The 24,952-nt window shown below is 35.1% G+C and overlaps 3 protein-coding genes and 4 non-coding genes across 7 annotated transcripts; 1 reads left to right on the plus strand and 6 right to left on the minus strand.

Moving 5' to 3' along the window:
- Nucleotides 1–378: 378 nt before the first annotated feature.
- allc (allantoicase) lies at nt 379–12,700 on the minus strand. Its single transcript, XM_056445607.1, has 11 exons — nt 12,371–12,700; nt 11,197–11,247; nt 11,036–11,123; nt 10,583–10,702; nt 8,859–8,938; nt 8,629–8,761; nt 3,913–4,068; nt 3,500–3,573; nt 3,315–3,423; nt 1,159–1,286; nt 379–1,067 (listed from the first exon to the last, which is right to left on the minus strand). The coding sequence occupies exons 1-11, from the start codon at nt 12,458–12,460 to the stop codon at nt 909–911; spliced, it is 1,188 nt and encodes a 395-aa protein (XP_056301582.1). The 5' UTR covers nt 12,461–12,700; the 3' UTR covers nt 379–908.
- Nucleotides 12,701–13,492: 792 nt separating this feature from the next.
- On the minus strand, nt 13,493–17,890 carry rps7 (ribosomal protein S7). Its single transcript, XM_056481652.1, has 7 exons — nt 17,855–17,890; nt 17,062–17,145; nt 16,888–16,959; nt 15,518–15,661; nt 14,840–14,904; nt 14,092–14,242; nt 13,493–13,604 (listed from the first exon to the last, which is right to left on the minus strand). The coding sequence occupies exons 2-7, from the start codon at nt 17,134–17,136 to the stop codon at nt 13,527–13,529; spliced, it is 585 nt and encodes a 194-aa protein (XP_056337627.1). The 5' UTR covers nt 17,137–17,145; nt 17,855–17,890; the 3' UTR covers nt 13,493–13,526.
- On the minus strand, nt 13,831–14,051 carry LOC130213947 (small nucleolar RNA SNORA73 family). The gene has a single exon (XR_008835594.1). It is a non-coding gene; the product is annotated as a small nucleolar RNA SNORA73 family (small nucleolar RNA).
- LOC130213945 (small nucleolar RNA SNORA73 family) lies at nt 14,336–14,556 on the minus strand. Its single transcript, XR_008835592.1, has one exon. It is a non-coding gene; the product is annotated as a small nucleolar RNA SNORA73 family (small nucleolar RNA).
- Nucleotides 14,991–15,211, minus strand: LOC130213946 (small nucleolar RNA SNORA73 family). Its single transcript, XR_008835593.1, has one exon. It is a non-coding gene; the product is annotated as a small nucleolar RNA SNORA73 family (small nucleolar RNA).
- LOC130213944 (small nucleolar RNA SNORA73 family) lies at nt 15,745–15,965 on the minus strand. The gene has a single exon (XR_008835591.1). It is a non-coding gene; the product is annotated as a small nucleolar RNA SNORA73 family (small nucleolar RNA).
- Nucleotides 17,891–19,426: 1,536 nt separating the features above from the next.
- rnaseh1 (ribonuclease H1) lies at nt 19,427–24,121 on the plus strand. Its single transcript, XM_056481346.1, has 7 exons — nt 19,427–19,716; nt 19,813–19,937; nt 21,746–21,931; nt 22,091–22,190; nt 22,293–22,347; nt 22,431–22,515; nt 23,958–24,121. The coding sequence occupies exons 1-7, from the start codon at nt 19,586–19,588 to the stop codon at nt 24,104–24,106; spliced, it is 831 nt and encodes a 276-aa protein (XP_056337321.1). The 5' UTR covers nt 19,427–19,585; the 3' UTR covers nt 24,107–24,121.
- Nucleotides 24,122–24,952: the final 831 nt, after the last annotated feature.

Consider the following 24,952-nt stretch of genomic DNA (forward strand, 5'->3'; position numbering starts at 1 on the left):
CCAAAGTCATACAAGATGAATTATGCTGAATTGTAATCGCATTAATACTGTAGATATGGACTAGTGTCTACTCATTGTATACTCATTGTTTGAAACTGAGGTGTGCGGTAAGAATGTAATTTTATTAATATTGTTAGCTTTTTATATGTGTCATTTATTTTATTTATCTTATAGTATGGAGAGCTCTACTGTGGCGGGACTTTCCCTTTGGGATTAAGAAAGTCTAAACAAACTTACATCACAAATTAAAAAAATTACAAACAGATGTGGGCAAAACATACACATTAATACAGACAGATTAATAATAAATTGCATTAAAAGTATAATTTGTACTTTCAAACGTATTTCTATATCAAAAATGTCAGACTGTGAAATATATGAGGGAAAGATGAGTTAGGTTTTTCTTTTATTGGTCTTTTATGACAGTGTTGTATTGTCGTGACAATAAATTCACAAACTATACCACAGCAAGACTAATTAGGTAAGTGCAAAGTTTATTCTTGGAACACGGTGTCTCCAGAGACGTTAATGAAGGAACTGTTCACTTAAAAATTAACGTTCACTCATGCTTGTTCCAACCATTTATGACTTTCTTTTTTTTCTGTTAACTCAAAAAGAAGATATTTTGAAAAATGTTGGAGAGAAACAGTAGAGAGCCGTTGACATCCATAGTAGAACAAATATTAATATGGAACTCGATGGTTACCAATTTCTAACTTCTTCATTTGTGTTCAACAGAAAAAAGAAGCTCAATCATGTTTAAAACAAGTGGAGTATAAACATTTTTGGACGAATGATCCCTTTAAAACACAATTACAAACTCGATGCTTCGATCTGTTTTACAGCAGTAAGTGTTATGATCTTGAATCTTGAGGATGATTTAACTGTGTTGCAAATACATGCATGCATTACAGTTTAGAGATTATCTGATGGCTGGACACCGGTCGGCCCCAGATTCTGAGTCTGCTGATGCCTCCATCAGGAGCGATGACCATCCTTATGTGAGACACAGGTCCAGAATGCACCAGTGACGGCCCAGAAAACACATGCCTGTGGTGGGCCTTCATCTAGAACAGATAAACCATCCTCACATTTGCAGAAAACGGACATGAGTTAAGTTGAAAACACAATAAGAGAAGTTACAAGACAGGTTCTTACCTTCTGAGGAGGAAGTAGAATATTCCACATGGGGCTTTTGTCTGAGCTCCACTGGCTGTGAATGAAGCTGTTTTCCTCATCCTGTGTCAAACTACAGGCCTCAATCCTGCAGGAGTCTGGGAAATTGCCTAAGGACAGTGGTTGTTTTTTTAAAAAAGCACATTTTAAACAAGAGCAAAAAGTTTAGAGTCTTGGCAATATGGCGAAGGGATACATCTTCAGACTTCTTTTTATTTTAGAAATTTGAATTCGACACTTACAGATACTTATGTACAGAATCATGCACATTTGCACACACCCTAGTCATATATTGTGTAGTTCTGAGTGTTCTTAATGCAGGTTAGTGGGCTTGTTGAACCACCTGTACACTTTCCTCTCTATGCACCAGGCACTTTATTAACACTTCTGTGTTTTCTCTGTTTGTTTGTATAGCTAAGATGTTTTCTATTGACCTTATTCTTCAATGTGGAAGTGCACTTGTTTTTGCGATTGCTTTAGAACTTCAGATTCAGTTGCCTATGGGACAAATGACTAGGAATAATAAAAGGCAGAAAACGGTCAAACTACTTGCTCAACAAATAAGTGTTTGCATGTCAGTTTGCAAAATCAAGCAGCATAACGAGCTGTTTTTAAGGTCTAAAAATAAATGGAAGTGAAGGAGACCAGAAGTCTCAAGCCAAAAAGATTCAGATGGCTGAGCCTGCTCGTACACGGAGAATAAGGTGAATATTTGCTCTTATTTTCTATAACATCTATTTCTATATCTAAAATCGTCTGTGTTTTTACTTATTATACTTCATAATTTAGATTCTTATTAATATTAGTTTTGCTTTTAAGGTTTTTATGGGTGGTTGTATATTATATTGCATATTGCACTGTATTACTGTGCATGTGACAAATCAAATTTTTATTTTAAATAAAAAGCTGTGAACTGCATCAGTTAAGAAAAGTTGGCAAACATACATACAGTTGAAGTCAGAATTATTCTAATATCTAGTCAAATATTTTTAACTGTCATCATGGCAAAGATAAAATAAATCAGTTATTAGAAATGAGTTATTAAAACTATTATATTTAGAAATGTGTTTTAAAAAATCCTCTCTCCGTTAAACAGAAATTAGGGGAAAAAATAAGCAGGGGGGCTAATAATTCTGACTTCAACTGTATATAACAAGCAAGAATCAAATTATTCTCCACACAAACAATCTAGAGACTTTTACCTGAGTCCAAACTGCTGTTTTTTAATAGGTCGTTTATTTCTTTAAAATTCTCAGATCCTCTAAATTTGTTAGACATGGGTTTGAGTAAAATGTTTATAATTTATAATTGTTTTACTGTTTATCGACAGCATTTCCTCCAAATTTCAAGTAAGAATGTTGTCAAATTTAGACCTAAGATTAAGATTTAACAAACAACAATTGGTCAGAATAGCACATTTTTATTATAATAGAAAAATCAGGGTTAGTGCCCCAAATATTCATTTCTTAACGCTTCTGAATTGAAAACATTGGTATTGTGTACGTTATATAAACATGTTTGATACCTTTGTATTTTATGTCACAAAATGCTCTAAATGACAGCACTTTTTTAAAGAAATGTCTCTTATTTTACCACAATTGAATGTTTAGATACACTGAAAAAAGTGTTGCATGCAAAACTGTTGCAAAGAATTTATTTGTGTTGAATTTAAGCAAACAAATTAAATTTAATAATGTTCAACTTAATTTGTTTGTTTAAATTCAGCCCAAATAAACTGTTTACAACCACTTAACATAAAAAAAATTTGTAAATCCAAGGAATCATCTTTGAATAATTTTTTTCAGTGTACATCCATAATTGTAAAGTGCTCAGCATATAGTACACCTCTCACAAATCTATCTTTCAAATTCCTATATTTAATAAGATGCGATACAATATTATATTTGTTTGTTTACATTACATTAGTCAGTACTAAAGTGAAATCTGGAGCTTATCTAACAAAATAACTTACAATAACGTCCAAAAACTAGTACACCCAAATATATGTTATATGTAATAGAAAAATATTAAATACAAAATTTTAAAAAAGAGGAAATATCAAGAGAAGCAAAAAAATGGAACAATTTAGTTGAACTTTTGTTGGTACTGTACATACAATATAAAAAACATTTTATTACCTTTAAAATGGTTGGTGTCCAGCTCAATTTTACTTATAATGCCAGGATGTCCTAATCTGAAAATGGCCCACTCACTCCCTGGCACTTGCAATATGCCTTTCTCATCCTCCTGAAAAAAACAAAACGAGATGGGATGGATCAATCGATCACTGTGATGTTTCCTAAAATGATAAGAGTGCTTTTACCTTTAAAACCCTGGGCCGATCAAGACGTCTGGCCGTCTCCCATCCATCACCCATGTTTTCAGCCATCCCTAGACCTAAAGAGAAGCATACATTTACACAATCACAAAATGCTGATCTAGACCTCATGAAAATCTCTCATGTTACTTTATTATCTTCTCCAAAGAGTTATTTACTAGACCATAACTAATTTATTGGGTAGAAGATTTAGGTTGTCCCATCTCAGGATGTTATTAAAGATGAATTCTGGGAAACAGTCCAAACAGTTTTTATGATACTGATTGAATGTATAGATTGTTGTCTGTAAAGCAGTCTGCATTGTAGGTGATTCTCTTGGCTCAGCTGAATATAATGTAATAAAATGTAATGCCTTTCTGAGATGTTTCCTAAAATGTGAGTGCAAAGGAATCGCTCACCAATCATATTGCGTGGGTGCCCATAGTGTGCATCACTGAAGCCAACACATACACCACCATTGACCAAGGCTACGAGATCCACCAAGTCTTGACCAGACACACTGGACCAGTCCTTCTTCCCAATGCCATAAACCTTTAGTCTTGCAGTGCCACCATCTGCCAACATTGAACAGATCTTTAAAGCTGAAGTGTGTCATTTTTACGTTGGCTGTTTTTTCACAAACTTGACAATCAAATCTATGAATATTTATTAATAAAAAGTTTGTTTTATATATTTTTTTGATTTCTGGGGCCTAAACTATGTGGAATAGCCTACATATACAGTTGAAGTCAAAATTATTAGCCCCCCTGAATTATTTGCCCCCTGTTTATTTTTTCCCCAATTTCTCTTTAACGGAGAGAAGATTTTTTCAACACATTTCTAATCATAATAGTTTTAATAACTCATTTCTAACAACTGATTTATTTTATCTTTGCCATGATGACAGGAAATATTATTTGAATAGATACTTTTCAAGACACTTCTATACAGCTTAAAGTGACATTTAAAGGCTTAACTAGGTTAATTAGGGTAACTAGGCAGGTTAGGGTAATTAGGCAAGTAATTGCATAACGATGGTTTGTTCTGTAGACTATCGAAAAAAAGAAAAAAAAAGCTTACAGGGGCTAATAATATTGACCTTAAAATGGTTTTTAAAAAGTTCAAAACTGCTTTTATTTTGGTCAAAATAAAACAAATAAGACTTTCTACAGAAGAAAAAAATATTATCAGACATACTGTATAAATTTTCTTGCTCTGTTAAACATTAATTAATTAAAAAAGAGAAAAAAAATCAAAGGGGGGGCTAATAATTCTAACTTCAACTATACATACATATATACATACATATATACATATATACATACATATATACATATATATATATATATATATATATATATATATATATATATATATATATATATATTCTCGTTGAAGTCTGAACAATCAGATACATTACATTGTGGACATTGTGCACATGTATTCTGTGAGATTTAGCTGTGAGTCAAGTGAAGACGTTCCCACATAGCAAAATATCTCTGGCCCACACAATCAGCTTTTGCTTGGGCCACATGCCGCAGTAAATTACTGTACATGACTGGACCAAGTCTGGCTTCAAACAAGGGCCAAGCACAGACCATATCTGGGCCAAGTCTCAACCAAGTTAATAACCCATAACTGAGCCTGAACTGGGCCAGATATGTTGGTGTGTCACGACTGCAATGAAATTTGTAAACCCATGAATCATTGTGCTTTAGACGTGCAATGGGAGTGCTTTTTCTCGAAGCGACCTGATTGGTAGAATTTTTTTTCCTTCATTTGAAAATAATAAATAATTATTTTAAATGTGGGTCAAGATAGGCTAAACTTACATGGTCCACATATTAATAACATCTGGGCCAAATACTACATTTTACATCTGGCCCTAAGTATTGTGTGCCGCCTTAAAGATGGTGCCACCTCTGTCAAACCAGGACCATGTTTGGCCCACGTGCTGTATGCCAGTGCCGGATGAATGCCTGCTGTGCCAGGTTTATGCCAAATCTAGGCCAGAATTCTTTGCTATCTTGGTTAATAACTGTGATGTTATAAATATGTTAATTACACACACAATGTAATTGGTAATTGAATAAATGTTACAAATAATTCTAATTTCTAGAATCAACAGTTTACGCATGCATGTTACAACGTCCACTATGCATTGGACCTGATCCAGTACATCATCAGACTACATCATTGATTAAGCACAGCACCATCTTGTCAGCAACATCTAATTTTGGCATCTCATGTGGTTCAATAGGATCTCTGATGTCGACTTTCGCTCCTACTTCATATTATGGCCTTCTCTTGCAGTCCGCAGACAGACCCTACTCTTCCTCACTTTCAATAAGCAATCTGTCAAACTTTCAGTTCAGTTAGTTGTGAAGTGTAGTGTGTGGGAGGAAAAATGAGAGCAACCAGTTATCCAAGGCAGGTACACATACAGCACAATAATTTCCCTTATATTAAAATGACAGACGTCGAGAAAGCACATGCACAAAGTGCCTTGAAATTGCAAGGAAGCAATGCGGCTCATTGCTTTTAGACACAATATAAATAAAATAGGCCCCTAGTAAAATATATTCAAACACATTTAAAAGTAATATTTGTATTTACATAGAAATAAACTCAACTCTTTAAGATATTAAGTAAATTAACTATGTGCATAACAATAAAAGTTAATCAACTTACACTCAGTTTACTGTCATTATTAAGTAGTCATCTTGTTGCTAACAAGGCAACTGTTTACTTACTTTTTGAGGAACTATGCTTTCTTACAGTGAACTCTCCTTGCTGAAAAAAGAAACTTTATCACAGACATCACATTGATTTCCTCTACAAATACCAGTAGAAACATTAAAAAACTTTTATTTTAATGGTTTCTAGCATATTTATTGGTTTTAACATACCACCAAGGCAAAAATTAAATTAAATACCAGTAGCAACCCACAGGATTATTATAGTTTCATCAAATTCAATAGAATTCCCTTTATAATCATTAAATTACAAATTTGATGATGGTTTCTTTTAGGGCAGCTGCAGTCTAATAGTTAGACAGTTGGACAGTTTGTGAACACAAAGTCCAAGGCACCAGCAGGGATTGTATGTGTGTGAACCCCCAACAAGGCCACTGCACACTAGGTTTGTTTTCATTGCTGCAGTTAGATGGATCAAATGCAGACCACAAATTCCAAGTATTGGTCAGCACGTCATGATTGTCTTAGGGGGGTCAGCAGAGCTTACAGATGACACTGTAAAAAGTTATTAGTTACTTAAAAACATTAGTAATGGATTATAACTTGGAAATGTTAAGTTGACTTAATTTTATAATTATTTCCATTGTTTATTTGTTTATTTATTTTAAGGCAATGGGTTTACTAACTTTAAGTTAGGTATATTAATCACTTTTTACAGTGCATTTAACCTAAAACATCCAGCAAGTCAAACCATACTGGTGACATGCTAATTCATGCTAGTACAGTGCTACAAAATGCTGCTTATCATACCACAAACCTCTTATACCATTACAACTCAATGTGTATTCCAAAAATGTAAGCTGTAGGTACACTTAGTTCATATGTGTGTGTGAAACAGTCACCGTTACATACATCAGTGACTGATGTCTGGTGTTCAGAGAGTAAAAGAATAGTGTTTTTGTTTTCCCATGCTGAGTGCTCCAGAGGTTAAAGTTGACAGTTTTCCCTGGGTCTGGCTTTGGATTTGGGTCGGATTTGGACCCAGATATCCCTACTACTGAGTTCATGAATACAAAACACACCAAACAAAGAGAGAAAGTTAAAGAAACAAGTAGTAGCATTGCTAACGGAATCACAAACTCTGTGCCACAAACATTTTTATCACTTGACTACTCACAGAAAAGCTTTAGTGATAAATGCACACGCACTGACATTTCAAGTGAACAACAAAATATAAAAATCACAACTAAAGTCCTGATTAGACTTCTGAATTTCATAAACATACAATTAACAACTCGTCCTGTGAACTTTCATAATTAAAGTTAAAAACTTGAACTGAAAACTAAAGTTATTAAGTCTTATCAAATAAATAAATTAATAAAAATGCACTAATAATCATCTCATCGCTTCTTAGCAAATGATGCTATGAGGGGGCTATTTGGCATCTTTACTTTTTGTTTTAATTTTCCATCAAACAAAAGATTGCTTCACCTTCTGATAAACAACTAACTGAAGATGGAGGTCACGTGTTGTACTACAGTTGCCAGATGTACATGTCAAACATTCTGGCAAATTTTATCCATAGAATATTTGGAAGCGCATTTCTAAAACAAAATAACATTCGGTGAAATTTGTCTGCTGATTATTGTCGGTGACAACAATAGTGAAAATTTTGGAAACAAACTGTGGGGTGAATGAATAGCCTATTGATTATTGACGTTTCTAACAATGAAACAGTATGTGAAATATTTCCTATAGAAAAATTCTCCATGTTGAATTGCAGTGTGCAATAATGAAAGTACCAATAATTCAGTGTCTTTTATTTTGTTTTCTGCAATTCAGCCATTTTTTTAAAAGACACATCATTATTTGACTGATTAAAAATAACAAAAACAAACCACTAAAACTTTTGCCAATGTGTTAATATTGCTAGCAACATGCTAAATGTGAAACATAGCAGGCACATCCTAGCAACAACATTCAACCTGTTTAGCTAACAATGCTGAACATGCTAGAAAAATTACTAAAATGCTAACAAGGTAGAAATGACTTATGTTAGCAATAGTCAACTACTGTACATGTCAAAACAATGCTAGTATGCCATCAACATGTTAAACCTAGATATATGTTAAGCATAGTGTTAAAACATGCTAACATCTTCTCACATATGCACCTTCAGCAAGAAATGATCAGGTCAGAAAAATAAGTGAATAACACACCACATAAATGATGTGAAAAACACAGAAGCTACTCTAGTTTTAAGTGACATAAATTAAACAAAAATCCTTTCACAAAATAAATGGCACTCTTAGATGCTGCTCAGATCTCCCCACAGGCCTATTCTTATTTTTGTACTATCATGATTGATCACATTCTCGGTTTTGTGATTTTATTTATTTTTTATTACACGCATGATTCATGCTATAGAAGGTGTTTTACCTGGATATATGTTGAAGCGGATATGGGTAACTCTGTGCGGGTAAGTGACACTCAGGTAGTTATGGCATGTGTCAGCGTATCCTGGTTTCAGTTTTGTCACCGGGACAACTTCCTCCCAGCTGTCTGAGTTAAGCTGTTCAATATAAATTCAGACTGAGCACAGCTGCCACAGAAACACACTCTAGGCTTCATGCATGAAAATCTAGTGCACTGGATGATATTCAACACACCTGAGCCACAGCTTCAAACTGGCTTGTGGAAGCTGCCATGCCGGTACGATCTCCTTCAAGAGCGATCGATGGCATCTGATCTAATTTAGATGTGACATTTATTAGTTCTTATTAAAAGGATAGTTCACATAAAAATGAAAAGTATGCCATCATTTACTCACAATTGACTTAATATATGAGTTTCACTCTTCTGTTTGAACACAAAAGAAGATATTTTGAAAAATGTTGGAAACCTGTAACCATTGACTTCCATAGTATTTTTTTCCTACTATATAAGTCAATGGTTGGCACATTCTAAATCGCTTAACGTGACTTAATGTACCTAAAAATCAACCAGAGAAACTCAAATTTCTGTCAAACGTTTCTTGTAATTAATCCTAACTGCTGTAAAAAGAACTAGTCCCAATTCCATAGATAAAGGGAAAAACGTCACGTTAAGTGTTTTCTCCACCATTGAAGTCCATTATAAGGAAAAAGCTTAACGTGACTTAATGTACCTTAACAACAAGCAGGGAAAATCAAATTTATATCAAATTTTATTAACGACAAACATTTTCTGATGTCAAAAGAATGAGCACTAATTTTAGTGAGTGAAAATTATCACGTTATGGGTTTTTCCATATTGAAGTCCATTATAAAAGGAAAAAGCTTAATATGGCTTAACATACCTCAACAAGTGGGGCACATCAAAAATCGATGAAATTTACTTGTAATTGAAGTGAACAATGTCACGTTAAGCGCTTTATCTCCATTGAAGTCCATTATAAGAGCTTAATTTGGTTTAAATTAAAAACATCCAGAGACAATCAAATTTCTATGAAAATCTAATCATGAAAAAAACTTTCTGCTGTTAAAAGAACAAGCTTTTATTTTAGTGTATCAAGTGAACAATATCACTTTAAGCATTTTCCCTATAGAAGCCCTTTATAAGGAAACAGCTTAGCGTGGCTTAACGTACCTTAACACTGACCTGAGAAACCCAAATTTATGTCAACGTTTTCTTGTCATTAACACTAACTATTGTCAAAAGAACAGGCCCTAATTCCATAGATAGTGAACAATATCATGTTAAGCATTTTCTCCCCCATTGAAAAATGTTCAAAAGGCTGTTCATAAAATCACATTTTAATTTATAATAGATTAACACTTGCTGTAAAAAAAATGTGATTGTGCATGTCATTGACATCCCCACAACAACATAGTAGAAAATGCTTAACACTATTAAGCTGTGGAAACGGGGCTCATTCTTTTGCTAGTAGTTAGTGCTAATCACAAGTAAAATTTTACAGAAATTGGATTTTCCCTACTTGTAGTTAAGGTACATTAAGCCATGTGAAGCTTTTTCATTACAATGGACTTCAATGGGGGAGAAAAAACTTAACGTGACGTTTTTCCCTTTATCTATGAAATTGGGACTCGTTCTTTTTACAGTAGTTAGGGTTAATTACAAGAAACGTTTGACAGAAATTTGAGTTTCTCTGGTTGATGTTTAGGTACATTAAGCCACGTTAAGCTTTTTTCACGTTCACGTTTAAACGTTTTAAGAATGTCCCCGATGGTTGCAGGATTTCAGCTTCGTCCAAAATATCTTCTTTAGTTTTTATCTGAATAAAGAATATCACAAAGGTTGGAAAGCATTTGAGAGTGGGTGAAAGTTCCATTTTTGTGTGATTTTTTGGGTGGACTATCAATTTAAGGTAATCTGTGAGGGCATCTATACCTACCAAGACACGCGGCTTGAATAGAGGCAAATGGGGCATAGTTCCCTGTAAAGAAGGATGTGTCCACATCAAATCCATGAATAATTCCTGGAACTCCTAACTGCACAATGCACCAGTCGTGACCTTTAATAGTAAGACATATACATCTTTCATGAGATCACCAAATCTGTTGTAAGAACAGACAGAGCACTATTTGAGATTACAAAACATGCCCTGGAAGCTTGATCAGATGAGGAAGCGTCTTAGTATTGCGATACATCTTTCTTACATGCGTTCTTTGTACAGATGTTCAGAGAGGCTGGATGGATGAGAGAAAGAACTAGCCTGCAGCTATTCTGCTCTAACTCATTCAGGCTCAGTGGAGCTGGAGCTCATTAGAGAGAAATGAGGAACACACAGAGACCTATTTCACACTTTTAGAGGCGAACACTCGGCTTTGATTTGTGAAACTAATACCTGGAATTCTTTTTCTCCTGGTTTCCCAGCCATCCATCCATTTGCCGAATTCAGTAAATGCAGAGGCTATGAATTCAGGAGGATCTCTCTTTGGGTAAACAACATATTTTAATGACAGAGAATACTCAAAAAACATGAATATTACTAGATAAGCATTTTACCTTCAAAAGATTTCTAGCAGGGGCAAACCATTCATCTGTGGCAAATATCACCTTTAATAATGACAATGTTAGTACTTTTTGTATTTCAGTCACCAAAGACAAAAATATCTGCACATTTTAAATCTTGGTAACACTTTACAATAAGGTAACATTAATGCATTTACTCACACGAATAACCTACATTATTTACACAGCTTAACGTTAATGAAAATACAGTCATTCAGTTTGTTAATGCTAACTCGCAGTGTATGGGACAATCTACCAGAAACGTAAATTTCCACTTATAAAAAATTAGACAGGGCCTGACTTAAGCTTGTCGTCCTCAAAAAAAAGCATACAAAAAGCAGCATAAGATCATAGAATTTAACGATAGAACGCATTGTTACGTCTTGTCATGACGTATATTGCACGCATTAAAGCAAATGTGACAGGACAGACAGAAACATGAGGAAAATTGTAATTTTTTTTATATATTTGTAGTATTTATTTGAATAATTTATCTATAATATCATGTTTTATTATCAATTGATGTGAATGATAACAACTAAAAACTTGCTATTTCTGATTTCTTTTTTCTTCTAAATAAGTTTTTAGCATAACAAAACCTGTAGGTTCAATTGGGCTGAGGACAAGGGCAATAACAGGGTTTGTACATTTGTAGTGTTTTTAATGAAGAACAAAAAATAAGAACCAATTGAATGGCATATTCCTTTACAGAACAACTCACAGAAATCAACTATCAATCCATTTTAGAAATTATTGGGATAAAATATACACTGTATGTTTTTATTTCAGGGACAGATCATGTACATTTCTATGTCCCGTATTTAAAACTACTTTTCACTAATTAAATTGTTCATTCTTAGTTCATGTTTAGTAAATAAATACATTAAAGGCATACTTCAACCAGAAATAAAGTGTCATCTTTTCACCCATTACTGGAGTTTCTTTGTTCACAAATGACGATAATTTTCAAGAATTTTGATAACCTGTAACTATTTACTTTGTGTTCAACAGAACAAAAAAATAATAAAATACTAAAACAGGTTGAAACAATATAAGGGTGAGTAAATGAAAGACCTTTAATTTTAGGATGAAATGTCTCTTTACTTAGCGGAACATTGTTGTAAAGTGTGACCAAAAAGCAAAGTATAGCACGGCAACAGATTTTTACCTTTCCTCCAGCGGTTTCGCACGCGAGGTTGTTGAACTGTAAGAAATGTGGTTGACTCCTGGTCTCCTTCTGCACTTGTCGTTTTGCCATGATTACAGTGATTAATATTTTAGTGCTCGATTTTAATTCAGCTCTCGTTTAATATTATAAGCACCCAAGCAGCCAGATGAAGATCTGAGATCTACCAGGCTGACAAACTAATCTTTTAGTACCCGCTTCAAAAACAAACTGTTTAACAGAGCAAAGTCCTTTCCCGTTATCAACACCAGTCATAATATTAATATAGCCTGGTACAGAATGAACTGTCTTTCTATCATTTAAAACACAGCTCGTTTCTAATAATAATTTGAATAACTTGTCGTTCTAGTAAAACTTCAAGCTGCCATTCTTTTATTTCATGGTAGCAATATATCATATTACTACTAAATCTCTGCAGAAAAGCAGCGCCCTCTGTTGAGCTGTAACACGTTGTGCATTCATTTTTCATTAAAAAAAAAAATAATAATAAATTATATATATATATATATATATATATATATATATATATATATATATATATATATATATATATATATATATATATATATATATATATATATATATATATATATATATATATATATATATATATATATATATATATATATATATATATATATATATATATATATATATATATATATATATACCCCCACAAGAATAGGCTATTATGTCCATAGCGGAAGCAGTAACTGCTTACAGTATTTAGATTTTTATAACTGTAGTACCTCTAATTAGATTGACTCAAGTCTGAAAAAATATTTAAATTACCCACTGCTGGCCTGCCCTTATTCCTTTAGAAGCCCTGTAATGGCAAAGGGATCTGGGTAGATGATAGAAGAGAATTACTTATTTATTAGTCAATTGTGTCCTCACCACACATGCCTCTTTGAACCACATCAACATTGGGTTATTTATAGCTTTTATTCTATACGAGTAAACAAAACCCTGCTACATAACTGTGCAGCCAATAACAAAGTATGTCCAAATATGTAGATCATCATCACCACTTAACATTACGTTTGATCAGAGAGTAATATTTGATCATGAAGACAATTGCCAAAAACGGAAAAGACAAGGACGTGACAGTAAACAAATTTATTTTGTCATCTGCACTTTACAGTTGGAACTCTGGGAATTCAAATATCACATCCTTTCCTGTGAGCTTCTTGTAGACACCAGCGAAGGTCTCAACCTAAAATAAAGGCCACAAAAAAAAACTTGGTTATTTAAAAAAAAAAAAAAAAAAGACAAAAATCTGTTAAAATGTACACCGATCTAACCCAATGCATGTAACTGATGCAGTTTTAAAAATGCAAGATCAAAGTCAAAAGAAATAAAGCCATCTGAGAATGACTGAACAGCACAGATCAAACAAGAATGGTCTTTTAACGTAGATGAAAATACATATACTTGATATTTAGTGTGCACTGCATGGTTTACCTCCCCAGTAATGGCCCAAAGGGCTCTGGGAAGATGTAGGAATATACAGGACGTCATCCACACCAGCCAGAGACTGGGGACAAGCTTACTATCCAACGTCATGGAACGGGACTATACGTCACAACACCAAAGTGCTACGCTCCCATACGCCACACGGACAGAGCCACATGAGAGGCATCTCACAGGATGTCCACGTTGGTTTTCTTTTTTTGGGGGTTGGAGAGAATAAATTAACTCACTTTGTGTTCAACGTTGTTTTGCTGTGCCTTGTCAAGGTGGACCTTGATGAGCCTGCTGCTGTCCAGTTTCACACGAATCCTTTTACCAACAATCTCGCTGGGAAAGACCAGGTCCTCGAGGATAGCGTCATGCACATTAGTCAGAGTTCGGCTGAAAGGAAAGCAACAGATTATGTGAAGTTCCCCATTCACCCACTCAAAAGTTCATGGCATCTAGACTTGTGAAAATTCCTAGATGAAAGTTGATTGTGCACTGCATGGTTTACCTCCCCAGTAACGGCCCAAAGGGCTCTGGGAAGATGTAGGAATATACAGGACGCCGTCCACACCAGCCAGAGGCCAGGGACAAGCTTGCTATCCAACGTCGTGGAACGGGACTATACGTCACAACACCGAAGTGCTACGCTCCCATACGCCACACGGACAGAGCCACATGAGAGGCATCTCACAGGATGTCCACGTTGGTTTTCAATATAGTAACATGTAATTTAAAGCACATTAGGCCAGTGGTTCTCAATATCGGTCCTCAGGGGTCCCCCAACCTGCTATTTATGTCTTCCCTAACACCTGATTCAGATCATCAATTAGTGAACAGATCCTTATCAAAGAGACATACAAAATGTGCAGGGTGGAGGCCTGAGGATTGCAATTGAGAACCACTTTATTAGGCAAACTCACATTGAAAAGCAAGCACTACTAACCCTGACTGTGCAAAACAGCTTCCAAAATGCAACAAGACGACATTTACCTCCTGGGACGCTTCTGCTTGTTTTTTGTGCGGCTTTTCCTTGTAGGTTTAGGCAGGATTCTTCTCTGGAAGACAAGATCGAACAGACTATTATCTTTCAAGTCAATGCAAATTCTTTTGCCAAAAACAAAGACCATAGCCGTTTTAAAGGGGCTGTGCACTGCATGGTTTACCTCCCCAGTAATGGCCCAAAGGGCTATGGGAAGATGTAGGAATATACAGGACGCCGTCCACACCAGCCAGAGGCCAGGGACAAGCTTAATATCCAACGTCGTGGAACGGGACTATACGTCACAACACTGAAGTGCTACGCTCCCATACGCCACACGGACAGAGCCACATGAGAGGCATCTCACAGGATGTCCACGTTGGAAAGTCATTAAATTTAAATGCTAAAAATCAGACTTGAGACCAAGAAATCATTTGCCAGAGAGTTAGTTCTTGTGCTTAGACTTAAACTGAAATTATTTTGCAGACATGGCATAAATTTACATTTTAGACAGCATTTGATTGGACATGTCTCCAAGCAAAAGAACAATAGTATAAAATGGATCCAAAGTTAACAAATGTTAAAGAAACTGATTTCAAAATAATTCAATATTAGGGACGGTTTTTGCTTCAACAAAGTGCAACTTGCAAATCTACAAAGAAAACGAGATGTTCTGAAAAGAGTCTTACCTGTGCAATGAACACCACGTGCTTGCCACTGAATTTCTTCTCCAGCTCACGCACGAGCCTCACCTGGATCTTCTGGAAAGATTTCAGCTGGGGCACAGGCACAAATATGATGATGGCTTTCCTGCTCCCACCAACCTCGATTTCCTGACAGAAAGAGAAGGATTAGAGTTAACTTTCAAGTGCAAACATTTGCAAATTCAGCAAGTTTGACATTTTTACATTTCAGGTTGTGTGCACTGCATGGTTTACCTCCCCAGTAATGGCCCAAAGGGCTCTGGGAAGATGTAGGAATATACAGGACGCCGTCCACACCAGCCAGAGGCCGGGGACAAGCTTGCTATCCAACGTCGTGGAATGGGACTATACGTCACAACACTAAAGTGCTACGCTCCCATACGCCACACGGACAGAGCCATATGAGAGGCATCTCACAGGATGTCCACGTTGGATATGTCAATGTCAACTGTCAGTTTAAACAGCTGTTACTTCAAGACCGCTAACTGAAATTGAAGTGCCCCATTATACTTGTCAATATTTCCTTTTAATGGCATGTATTGTTGCTCTTGCTAGGAAGTTCTAGTTTATAACTGCACAAAGGAGCATATATTATGCATTAAAGCTGATCAAGTAATCAAAGAATGAACTTGCTCTTCAGATGGTGCAGCATCTGAAGAGGTGCGTGAGAATCGCAGCCTTTGCTTGTCACTGAGCCCCAACTTAATGCAAGCTTATGGTCTTCAATTGCTGGCCACAAGCATTATGCATGACTCAAACATCTTAGTTGGCATGTTAACATGCTAGTTTTAGACAAACTCCAGAGTGACAAAAAACAAAATGACTAAAGCAGCAAATAGAATCTTACAGAATTGTCCATGTGCACATTTTTAAAACCGTATTCAAAAGAGTGCATGCAGGATGTACTCCATTTGCATACATAAGCTCAAGAGTAGGTGTAAAAGAAACAAACGTTTCAGAAATTGACAAGTTTGAGAATCTCAGAAATGTGAAGCACTGAGAATGTTCATGGTTTGCCCTTCACCTTGGATGCTCTACTCCAGGGGTGTCAAGCTCAGTTGCTGGAGGGCCACAGCCCTGCACAGTTTAGTTCCAATCCTGTTTCAATACACTTACCTGGAGGTTTAAAACAAGTCTGGAGGACTTCATTCATTTGATCAGGTGAGTTTACTTAAAACAAAACCATGCAGAGCTATGGCCCTGCAGGAACAGAGTTTGACACCTGTACTCTATTCTATTGTAGAAAACATACTCTACCGACCTTCCAAAAAATAAAGATTTAAATCAGTATAAAGGGACACTTTAATTTCACAATTGCAATGATCTGAAGGAGTATGATGAAACATGGTCTTTACCTTAGCAGCAGTGATGTGGAGCTCCCTCAGCTGAGCCTTCAAATCAGAGTTCATCTCCAGCTCCAGAAGAGCCTGCAAAAAAAAAAAAAGACTTGCTGTAAAACTGTTCCAAAACAAAAAAATGCTAGAGATGCACATCACACACGAAAAACTGGAGAATCTGTCAAATGATACCTGGGAAATGCCAGACTCAAACTCATCTGGCTTTTCGCCATTCGGCTTCACTATTTTCGCGCTGGTACTGAACATGGCCTGTGTCTGAAACACACAAATAACTTATTAGAATGACAATGCGTCACAGTAATTGAGTTATAGCTTAAGTGCACTCACAAGTGAAACTTTAACTTTCCATCATGTTACTTAAACCAAATTAACCTTCCTTATTAAAAAATGAGGACTCCTAGAAAGTGACAGCCTTGGTCTCGTTTACTTAAAGCTAAATATTCTTACATAAATAGCGCGCTGTCATGTTACATCATGAAAAACACTTCGATTTGTAATTCGCAGAAGTCAAAAGAGTTTAAACCTACATTAACCTCCGACTTAATTATTCTATCTTAAGCTATTCTCAGCAATTCAAGCGCTATCGTTAAGCAGTCTCAGCTAACTTCAAGTGTGTTCTTAGCATGCTGCTAGCGTTTACTAATACGGAATCACTAAATTTCATTAAAGGCACACTACCGTTACAAATTTAGGTCTCATACATACAATAATTTACTTGTTAGCATTTTCAAACCATCCTAGTGCAGCACATGGGTCACGGCGATACTGTAGTGCATACATGGCTGCTAGCACATCCTAAATGTGTAAATTTTTATGTGTAATGCAGCCATCCATCCTCTAAATCAGTCGCATCTAACGCATCCCTGTGTAAACATCATGTAAAGCCTACGCTAAAAGACAAATGTTACTTATTTTAGACATTTTTATGTGAGATCCACATAGCTGGCAAATTCAGTAAACTTACCTCTTTCAACGACGGCCTGGGAAGAGGCCGTATTCTCGCGAGAGGCCGGTAAAAGCGCGTTGTCCTGTTGCATGACGGGAATTGCTGAGGGCAGAGAGCGCCTGTTCATAATCAATTTAGTAGGTCTTTTTATTTTGGATCTTGTTTCCTCAAATCCCTCCTCTATCTCTTATTGGAACAATCTTTTGATTATGTTAAATGGTCGTATGTTTTGTCACGTCCTCGGTTTTACTTACAAATAAAGTTTCCTTACAAATACAATTTATCAAATAATTCTGAGATTTATTTGTTTATTTTTACAGAAATGTAAGAGTGACTTTAACTGGATTGCTCTTTCGGTGAAATTTCTACTGAATCTTACTCACTTTTGGTATGGAGGACGAAACCTGCAAAACAATAAATAAATAATTTAAATAAATAAATACGTAAAAATAAATAAATAAATGGGTAAATCCACAAATTCCTGCATAAATAAAATAATTAATAAATAAATAAATATGCAAATAATTAAATAAATAAATAACTATATAAAAATCCACAAATTCCTGCATAAATAAATATATAAATAATTAATAGTGCGGGCAGGTAAATAATTAAATAAATTACACAAGGGGAATAAAAAAAGCTAAACTGAAAGTTTATTTTAATAAACATTTGAATGAGGGGAAAATAAACTTACAGTTTAGCATTTTATTTCGTGTAATTTATATAATTATTTACCTGCCTGCACTAATAATTTATTCAATATGTATTAAGCAGGAATTTGTGGATTTTTTATATACATTTATTTATTTGCATATTTATTCATTTAATGTTTTATTTATGCAAGAATTTATGGATTTATTTAAAAATGTATTTATATATTTGTGCATTTATTTATTTATTTATTTATTTATTTGTTTTTGCAGGTTTCCTGCTCCATATTATGGGTATGTCTTTTTGTTAAATCGCTTTAGATTAATGGGAATTTATTATTTCTGTAATTTCTGTATAAACCTCATGTTATTTATTGGAAATGTGTATACATAGATTTAACTATACTAAAGTAAACCCAATTTTAACTTTACTTAAATACCATTTCAACGTAAACTTATTTAGTCTGTGGTCTAGTCACAAGAAATCTGTTAAAACTGTTACTATTCATGCTTTGTTTAATATTGTGGTTTAATATTTATTTCACTGATAATTGACTAGAAATAAAAAAATACTGCTCGTTTACATTGGACTGCATTGTTTGACTCACTAAAATTGGTTCAACCGAGTCATTTATGTCGAACAACGCCGTTTGTTTGCGTTTCACTAAAAGAGTCGACTCAAGTCATATCTTATTGAATCGAACTGTACTGTATGTTTTCGAATTATGTCTTAGGAGCACATACTTGAATAGGATCGATTATGCTTCTGCTCTGCTACTTAATGATTTAAATGTAATGATTTAATTGCTGGTTTTATTTTCTTACGTCAGGGTCCACTACGCTCCACTTCAGTTGGTGGCGCAATTGCACCAAGAAAAAGGCAATAACGCAAGAAGAAGCAGTCGTTTGTCAGCTGACAGCTTATGTAGAGGTAGGAGGTGCACAGCACATGCAATCAGTGGATGTTTCAGAAACGAAACTCATATCCACTAAATCCTGGACGTCTCTGTCAGGTTGATATTATATTGGCTGACATGAAATCCCACTTACAATCGATGTTATAATGTTTCCTCTGCGCTGAGCAAGAGACCAAGTTATGCTGAGATTGCCTGGCTTTTTTAATGTCGTACGCAGGACTCTATGCAACGCCGCAGAAGACATGGGCAAAAAAGGAAACTTTTTCTACGCTGTGAGGAAAGGATTTAAACCTGGAGTGTATCAAACATGGTGAGCCTTTAGCTGTCTAACGTTAGTTATATGTTCTATTTACTATTGTGATTGACGCGTTGCATTGCGTGACCATCTGTCGCTTATTTATTACAGGGAGGAATGTAAACATCAAGTGGATAAATTTCCTTCTGCAAGTTTTAAGAAGTTTGCCTCGGAACAGGATGCTTTGGACTTTGTGAGGAGCCATTCCGGTGCATCATCTTCTGCGGGAGCAAATGGTAATATCAAAACTGTCACTTTTCTTTTAATGACAGATTTTCTATTCTGATACAATTCATAAAAATACAATACAAGGTTTTTAGGTGTATAAGTATCCAGAAGAGATGGGTGAGCCGTGCAATGCTTTTAGATCTTAAACATGTCAAATATCAGGAATATCTTGTCACAAATATGTATATAGAGGTAAAGTTGGTTTTATATTCGCATATTCATTCAGTGACAACTTGTCACATGTTCCCTATAGTGTTTACCATGATACTTTGAATATTCGGTCTGAAATCAGATGTGACTTAAACAGCATTAGCACTATTATTTGACTATGAACAGTGTTGTACTTTGATAGTCATTGGCTGCCATAATGTTTTGACTATTTAGAATTCAATTCAATTCACCTTTATTTGTATAGCGCTTATACAATGTAGATTGTGTCAAAGCAGCTTCACATAAAAGGTCACAGTAAATAGGAACAGTGTAGTTCAGTTTGTAGTGTTTAAGTTCAGTTCAGTTTAGCTCAGTTCAGTGTGGTTTAATTCTTTGCCATTAAGAAATGGCAAAGAATGCTTTTCTGAAAATATATTATAAAGGAGAAAGTCTTGACCAAACTTTCTAACCAAACTTATAAGTTCAGATAGTAAAGCTTATTATACAGTACGCTGTACATTTATGCTACAACAATACTTCATCTAACAATTAGATCAGTAGGCATGTGAGTATATGCACTACAAAATAAGTCTGCTTCTGGAGATAATTGAAAATGGATGAACACAAAACGTTTTGTATTTACACCTGTATTTAGTGTCATCCATCTGTAACTGTATTGACAAAAAAAAGATTTTTAATAACAGTGCCTTCTTTGAAGTGGCTCAACTTACTTGATGTGGCTTTTTTGTGCTTTAGAAGTTTATTAAATGATCTGGTGGTTAATGAAAAGTGCTGATGGTCTCTTAAAAATATACATTACAAATTAAAATTGATCAAAACATCTGCATTGGAATGTAATGCTTTAGTCAATGCTTTAGTCAATCTAAATATTAAATATTCCCCTACTGTGCAATAAATATGTGCAATACTTTCTCATACGCACTTGTACACAGCACTTTATATCAATATACAATGCAATACTTTCTACATTCGCACTTGTACACAGCACCTTATAACCTGTATATTTATAACAATCTGTACATACAACTCAACATCCAGGTTTCTTCACTAACCGCATCTGTTTAATGTTCATCATTTTTTATTATTATTATTTTATTTTTTCAGATTTATTTTGTGTTGTCACTTTATGTACACTGGAAGCTTCTGTAGCCAAAACAAATTCCTTGTGTGTGTGAAGCACACTTGGCAATAAAACTGATTCTGATTCTGAATCTACATTTTAAACCAACACATGTGGGAAGTGTTCCATAAGTGCTACATAAGTTGCATTCATATATTGATAGCATGCTAAAACATTCAGTACTGAATGAACTGCCAACTTATCCAGCATATGTTTTACACAGCGGATGCCCTTCCAGCCGCAACCCATCTCTGGGAAACATTCATACACACTCATACAATACGGACAATTTAGCCTACCCAATTCACCTGTACCGCATGCCTTTGGACTGTGGAGGAAACCGGAGCACCCGGTAGGAAACCCACGCAAACACAGGGAGAACATGCAAACTCTACACAGAAACGGCAACTAACCCAGCCGAGGCTTGAACCAGCGACCTTCTTGCTGTGAGGCGAGAGCACTACCTACTGCGCCACTGCGCCGCCTACAAGTGATTTATAATTTATATATTTTTTTGCATTTAAGGATGTGAATTAGAGGTCCTGCCTCCTAGAAATGTGCCTTGTTCCTCAATGGCTGTGTCTTTTGGACGTAAAAGGACCCATGAGGAGACTGAGGATGAAAGACCGTCCTGTCCGAAACGAGTGAAGCTCATTGAGGTCCCACAGCCAAAGACTGGAACAACCAGTAGTGATGGATTTACATACATGGGTAACATACATGCTCCATATTGTGGTGATACTATTATTTTACAAAGGGTAAAGTGGATTAAATTCTATAATTGTAAACCAATTATGACACTGTAAGGTTTTTAATTACACAATTTTGGCCAAAGTAATGTGAAATAGCCTGTTTTGTAATGTCTTCCAGGTGATGCTGTAGTGGTGTACACTGATGGCTGCTGCACAGGCAATGGTAAACATGGAGCACGTGCAGGAATTGGTGTATATTGGGGCCGTGATCATCCACGGTAAATCATCACTTAAAAGCAAAAAAAGTAGTAATAATTAGTTTAATAGTTTTTTTAAATTGTTTTATTTTTAATTGGTTTAACTTCTAATTGTTTGCTCAGTAATGTGGCTGAGAGGCTTCCAGGTAGGCAGACCAACCAAAGAGCAGAATTACAGGTAAGAGTAGTGAGGTGACCCCATACAGTGTTCGTTCCTGTACGCTGCTGTTGATAACAATATCATTACGTGTTTTATCACAGGCTGCTTGCAAGGCACTTGAGCAAGCCAAAGAAATGAGTTTTAAAAAGGTTGTGCTATACACGGACAGCAAGTTCACTATTAATGGTATGCACTCCCTGCTTTTTGTTTGTCTATTTACACTGTAAATAACTTAAAATTCAGCATTAGAATATGTACCAGTGTGGTGTTTCATGTTAAAGTCAATGTTTGTGCATGACTTAAAATTATGTGTTTAGTTAACTTAAATATTTAAGTAGAAATATTATTATAGAGTTGTGAAAAATGGAGTAATAATTGCTGCAGATTTTTTACAGTGGGTTAAAAATGAGATCACGTTTTAGTGCTTGCATCAAATTATTTATTAAAGTCATTTTTATTAAATGCAAGTAAAGATTCATTAAAGTATTTTAATGTAACTTCAAAACAAAATGTTAAATAAAATATCGTAGAAATAATGTAATAATTAGTGTAAAAATAGGTTTTTATAAAAATGAAACGACTGCTTATTCTGACCAGCACTTTTTAAAATATATAAAAGGAATGCTGATCATAAATTATACAACAGTTCGACAGCATAATCGTGTGTATAGAAAAGAAAATCAAAAACAGAGAGTCTAAAAAACCCTTCTGTACGAGGAACTACTTTTTTTTGCCATTCATTCACATCTACAGGTGACGTCAGAACAGCAGAAACCATTGCTTATTCACCAACGTCACTTTAGAACTAGTATTTAAATGATTCTCTTGTGTAATGTCTAAAGTAATGACAAAACAGGTAATTTTTGCTCACATTTTAAGATTATGAGGCTGACCGGCATAAAATGCCATCAATCTACAGAGATTTCCCAGTATTTCTTTGTTGCAATCAGGATATCACAATAATTAACCCCGAAAAAGCTAAAACACCACCAGTTTCTGTGGTTTAAGTACAATACTACAAAATACAAAAGAGAGAGAGATGGACTTAGAATGTCATTTACCTGATTTATAATGATTTGTTCAGCTGTAGGTTGAGACTTATGTTAAGAAAAACAGTTTTTCTCCCACTAAGGGCTTATTATGCGGTCTCTGTCGCCATTTTTTGCTGAAAATCAACCATCACTTTCTTTGGTCTGCTAAGACAGGCTAATAATGGCGGCCGATTCACTAAATCTCTGAAATTATAAATATTTTAAAATAGGCACTATCCTTATAAATTGCATAGTTGCAGTCTAAACAACTACATTCTAGACTAAAGTAAAAACCTAAAGTACATTGTTTTCCAACAGCAGCAATATTTGTCAAACTGTAGAGTGCCCTCTGCTTGAAGAGTGAAGAGGCTGAACGATTGCTGTTATTTGCAGAATATTGCACGGCTATCAGCCAATCAGATTCAAGAAACATGTTTTTTAACTTATTATTTATTAATTCATTTATTTATAAACAAAAATGCAGTATGCATTTCAAAAATTAAAATGACCCAATGTTTTTACGATTGGTTAAAAAATTAATTTAGTCTTTGACTTTCTTCTGGCGCACTGTTAATTTATTTTTTTGGCTTGTCAAAGGTGTCACAAGTTGGGTAAAGACCTGGAAGTTGAATGGCTGGAGACTTAAAAGTGGTGGGGTCATAATCAACAAAGACGACTTCCAACAGCTGGACAAACTAAATGCAGAACTTGATGTTGTATGGGTAGGTTTATTTGACCAACTATAGCTAGGTTTATTTACTAACCACTATAGGCAAGTTTATTTATATAGCACATTTCATACACAGTGGCATTTCAAAGTGCTTTACATAAATAGGAATAAAAGAAACAAGTATAAGAAAAATAAAAACAAATAATAAAAATTGTAAAAAAATAAAATAAATAAGCATAAAGCAGATAAAATGTGTTATAAAAGAATGAAAAAGACAAGATAAACATAATAGCGCGATCTGTCGGACGTAGCATAGTGCTCGTTCAGTAAAGGTACTGAACTCTTAGAATTTCTAGTTTATTTGATCCTAAACATCTGAGTGATCTGTTAGATTTGTATTCAGTGAGCATATCTGTAATGTTTTGAGGTCCTAGGCCATTTGGTGATTTATAGACAACTAATAATACTTTAAAATCTATTCTGAATGTAACTGGGAGCCAGTTTAAAGACCTGAGGACAGTTGTAATGTGCTCTGATTTGCTGGTTCTGGTCAGAATTCTGGCCGCAGCATTCTGGATGAGCTGTAACTGTCTGACTGTCTTTTTGGGAAAGCCAGTGAGGAGGCCTTACAGTAATCCACCCTGCTCCTGATAAAAGCATGAACAAGTTTCTCTAAGTCTTCACTGGTAACAAAGCATCTGATTCTTGCAATGTTTTTGAGATGATAATATGCTGATTTACTAACTGCTTTGATATGACTACTGAAATTCAGATCTGACTCCAGAGTCACACCAAGGTTCTTGACCTTATTTTTTGTTGTTTGACCCTTATAGCCAAGGTACGCATTCACCTCATAATGAATCTCATCTCTGTCCCCAAACGCAATCACTTCAGTTTTTTCTTTGTTTAACTGAAGAAAGTT

Source organism: Danio aesculapii, chromosome 20, assembly GCF_903798145.1.
Source record: "Danio aesculapii chromosome 20, fDanAes4.1, whole genome shotgun sequence".
Taxonomy (NCBI): Eukaryota; Metazoa; Chordata; class Actinopteri; order Cypriniformes; family Danionidae; genus Danio; species Danio aesculapii.